Source organism: Athene cunicularia (assembly GCF_003259725.1).
Source record: "Athene cunicularia isolate RWA chromosome 4 unlocalized genomic scaffold, athCun1 chr4_part1, whole genome shotgun sequence".
Lineage (NCBI taxonomy): Eukaryota > Metazoa > Chordata > Aves > Strigiformes > Strigidae > Athene > Athene cunicularia.
In genome coordinates this window covers 5,523,132-5,527,599 of record NW_020799098.1, presented here as the reverse complement: position 1 = coordinate 5,527,599, position 4,468 = coordinate 5,523,132, and the positions used below count along the sequence as shown (strand labels likewise).

Here is a 4,468-nt window from a genome sequence, read left to right as displayed (position 1 = left end):
GCAAAGATAAGATTTCCTGAGGTGCTTAGTTTTAGTGTCCAGAAGCTGGGACCCTCCATGAGATCACTGCTCCATCAAAGCCCGAAGTTATTTCACAGGGTGATTCCTGCAGCTGCCAGAGCAGAAAGGATGGAGGCCTGAAGTTTGAGCCTCTCTCCAGAGAAGCGTATTTCTCTGCTGACTTCCCTGGGAGCCAGCTATGCCCTGGGTTGCTGGACTATCACCTGGCACAGGCTGGGAAGAGGCTCATTGTCATGGAGAACCGCCCATCCCAGGCATGGCCTTGGCATTTAAAGGAGAGTGGGGACTCTCAGGGTGGGACCAGCAGGCTAATTGCCTTTGTCTTCCCCCTCCTTCAATGGGGGAATCCCAGTAAATCCCCCAAACCCATGACAATAGCCCTGCTGCCTTTAAGTGCCTTCCATTAAACTCAATCCTCTTGCCCTCCCTCTCCCAAGATCTGCTAAAAGAAGTCTCTTTTAATGACAAAAGGAAACCTAAAAGGCTGCCATAAGGTCATTTACTTGGCTCCTCTCTGCAGACTAGGTGTCTATTTGCTGAAATCTACTCTCAAGTGTCCCTTGGGCAGGTTGCTTTATCAAGAGCCCGCCAGCCTTCGGGGTGGTGTGTCCACAGGAGGGGCCGCAGCCCCTGGCTCCAGCTAAGGGCTCACTTTCCCTGGAGGGAGCAGGATTTGGTGCTAACGGCAGGAAAGGTGCACTGGGGACAGTCAGACCTTCCTAGAGCCCACCCTCCCCCTCAGGAGCAGGGCTGGAGCACTGCCGTGGGACAGTCCTTCCCTGGCTCTGCTCTGGCAGGTTCTGGCTATGCCACCACCCAACCGATGTGGCACGAAGGTCTGTTGAGCCATGGGGTATTTGCTGAGGACATACTGCCAGAGGCAGACTGCACAGCAACACAACCCTGCCACTGATTCGGAATCCTCAGGAGCAAACTTTTATGGGTACGGTCTGCAGAAGCATGCAGCTGATGGAAGTGGCAGAGAGTAAATCCTGAAACACATCTGGGTGGAAGAACATGAGCGTGTGTCACACATGGGCTTGCTAAAGTCTGACAACAGGCTGGTGGAGCAGGGAAAGGGTGCAACGGTCACTTAGATATGGGAGTAAGCAGCTCCTGGTTTAAATAAGGACCTGCTCTAAATCTTTTGAAGGTGTTGGGAATCCCTCCACCGCTTCTAGATCAAACTCAGCAGTCCAAAATCCAGATAAAGCTATTCCTCATCTGGTGCGATTCAACTGGAACAGGACAAGACTGACCACCTCGTCTTTTTGCTAGTGGCAGTCTGCCCTTTCCCTCCCATTATCACTACCACTGCATCACCCGAGACAAAATTAAAAATCAAGACATGGAGGAATTACCCCTAAAGCCAGGAAGATGGTATCTGTGCTGGGAAGGGGTGAGCGAGAGGGGGATAAGGCAGGAGTTGCCACCCGCCCACTGGTCTCAGCTATTGCACAAATGGCGGTTGGCTGGTGCTGGGGCAAGTACTTGGTCCCGATCCCAAGCACATGGAAGTCATCTGACGTTTCGTCATGGCTTCATTATATTTTGGATCAGGCCAGTGGTTTGTCTTGCATCACCACCCTGTATGTTACGCAGGTAGGCTTCGTGCCACTGCCAACAATTTTGTTTTCCGAATAGCCTGCAGGGATGGCCTTACATCACGCCAGATGCATATATGTTAACTAGCAGCAATTTCATGCTTAACTTCATTACTGATGCTACATTCCTCATCAGGACATTTATATTCACGCTCTACCCGCACACAGTGCACACAGCGCCCAACACAAACAGCTTATGCCAACGGCAAGAATTGGGAGTTGATCGTTTTGCATGACGGCTGCTCTAGGATGCATTCAGGTCCCACTTCTCAGCTAGCCTGCCATGTTAAGCAGGTGCAATCCTACTCGAAAAACTGATTTGCAAAACGGATGGAGCCAACAGATGAGCTCAGACTTTGTACCTCCTGCTAGCTAGCATCATGCTGGAACCAGCCCCGCTTCTTTTACTTTTGCAAGCTTTTATTTTTTTTACTAAACCAGGCTGAAAAAAGAAGTTGTAATTCAGACCGCTGACAAAACCAAACAAACAAAGAAGCCCAGCGTGCCCGCTCTGCACAGTGAGACTATGAGGCTGAGCAACTCAGCTCAGATGCGTCTAAGGGCCCAGAGAAGTTTTCTTCTGTCTTACTATGCAGATGAAATTGTTTATAAACCTTTGCACCTTTTATCCCAAACCACGTGAAAGCAAAACCTGTCTCCCACAGAGTTTTAAAATACCTCAAACATACTGAGGAACAACCAGGCAAAAATCTAACAATTGTTAGCATTTTATTCCCAACAGCTGTTCAGCCTGAAAAGTTTCATTAATACACTAATGAACAAAAACAAAACCAACCAAAAATTCAAAACAAAAAAAAACCCCAAAACAACAAAAAGAAGGGGAAACGAAGTAAAATAAACTTTAACAAAGTTTAAAACACATTATAAATAAGTACAGCTCCAGAGCATAATTTACAAATATAAAACCACATAGAAACATATGTACAGAAGAGTTACATTACGTACAAATATGTATAAAAATACCCCAGTGTTTATTCTCGTGCTAAAGCTGCATGGCTAGAGTTATCTTTGGTACTAAGCTCAGGGAAAAAGATTGTTTTACAAGACACGGCCCTGGCTGTACAATATGCCAAACACAGGAAGACCAGATGAACCTCTGTGGGTTTTGAGGAGGTTCTGGGTGGGTGTTTACCCCGAGTATCCCCCCCGTGCATTGCATATTGCAGGATCAGGGCAGAAAGAAGGTGGATTACAGAGGCAATTGCTGGCAGAAGAGTATTTTTTTAATACATTGTACAAGGCACTTCATAAGAAATCTCTTCATTTATTTTTCCTGTTCTCTTCTAAGACTCACTGGATGTCTACACTTGGCTCCTGCTGATACCGCTTTATGGTTATAGTTTTTAAACTCCTTATTCTACATTCAGGATTAGAAACCTCTGAAAATATTAATTGAGTTTGCTTTCGCCTGCAGAATTTATATGGCAAGCCATCTAAACCACCTAACATTTTCCAGGATGAGGAAAAGACTTTGCATCTGCCTTCTGCTGGTGTGTTCTTATTTTGAAAGGTGAGAAGATCTGTCTTCCTGGAAGAACTCCTGGGAAGTGTCCACATTGAAATGCTGTTTGCAAAAGCATATGGTCCTCCGTACTGCCAGATACACCTGCAACTCCCATTCCCTTTGCAGCGCTCGCCGGCTGACTACCCCAGCATCCTACACCTCCGTTCCATCCCGGGTGTAGATGAGGCTGTTAACCGTGAAGTTGTAGTAGTGGTTGTACTGGGCTCCCTGGCTGCTGCTGCTGGGATGGAAGGAGCTGTAGTAGGCGGGGGAAGGTCCCGCAACCCGCTGCAGCTGGTCTGGCGAAGGCACCTCCTGAGAATTGCTGCTGGAAGAGGTGAAAGTGCCACTGCTCAGCTGTCCAGCAGAGAAGTTCCTGTGATGCAGGTCACTGCCGAGACCCCCCGTCAGCCGGCTGCCTCCGCTGCTCAGGGAGCTCATGCCGCTGAAGAAGGTGCTGAGGCAGCTAGGTGTGGATGAAATGATACCGGAGGGAGAGGAGCTTTTTGGATGGTCCCTGGCAGAAGGCGAGGGGTCTAGCTCTGGGGGTGGGCTGTTTCCACAGGGTTTGCCTGCGGCTGGGATGGGTCGCTCTTCCTCAGCCTTCAGGCCCCCTAGAGAGGAGGCCGCAGAGGCGGTCGCAGGGGCGTTGGGCTCAGAGCGCCGCTTGCGTTTGCGACGGAAGTTCCCGTTGTCAAACATCTTCTCACAGTTGGGATCCAAGGTCCAGTAGTTTCCCTTCCCTGGTGGAAAACAGGAGAAACAAGAGAGAAAGTCAACTTCTGAGGCAGTGAGCCCCACCGTGGGCAGATAAGCAATATCCGCGTCCCGTCCGAGTGGCGCAGAACCCACATCTCTCCTAAACTTGTTCCTCCTCTGCTGTCCAGTACAAGGATCCAAAACCCAGCTCCAGGACACCATCACCACCGCCCCTCTGATGCCCAAGTGAGGCTTAGTGCCGCAGGGGGGAGGAGAACCTCCCCGCCACAGAGCGTAAACCTCCCTGGAGGCTCCGCACCTCCACCTCAGACCTGGCCCAAGGGGATGCGACGCGGGGCTCCCCCTGCTCCGCCTGCGGCCACCTCGGCACCGGCTTCTCAGAAAAGCTGGTGGGCAGGCGGGCTGGCGCCCCGCGGACACCGAGGGGACGAGGGGGTGGCGGTGGCACCAGCTGTCCCCACACGCCTCCTGCCCGTGCCCGGGCCTGGCGGGAGCGGTGACCCCACACCGCGCCCCCCGAGGCTCCACACCGGCACGTCCCCTCCCCTCCGCCGGGCACCGGCCGTGCGCCCCGGGGCAGGCCCGGCGAGCGGCGGGC

At 51.5% G+C, this 4,468-nt stretch overlaps 1 protein-coding gene across 1 annotated transcript in view; it reads right to left on the bottom strand.

The window, feature by feature from the left end:
* Positions 1-2,344: 2,344 nt before the first annotated feature.
* Positions 2,345-4,468, bottom strand: part of FOXI3 (forkhead box I3) — a 4,671-nt gene continuing 2,547 nt past the window's right edge. Inside the window, exon 2 of the mRNA XM_026846902.1 lies at positions 2,345-3,893. Coding sequence (XP_026702703.1) covers positions 3,304-3,893 — 590 coding nt within the window. The 3' untranslated portion in view covers positions 2,345-3,303. The remainder of the gene's footprint in view (positions 3,894-4,468) is intronic.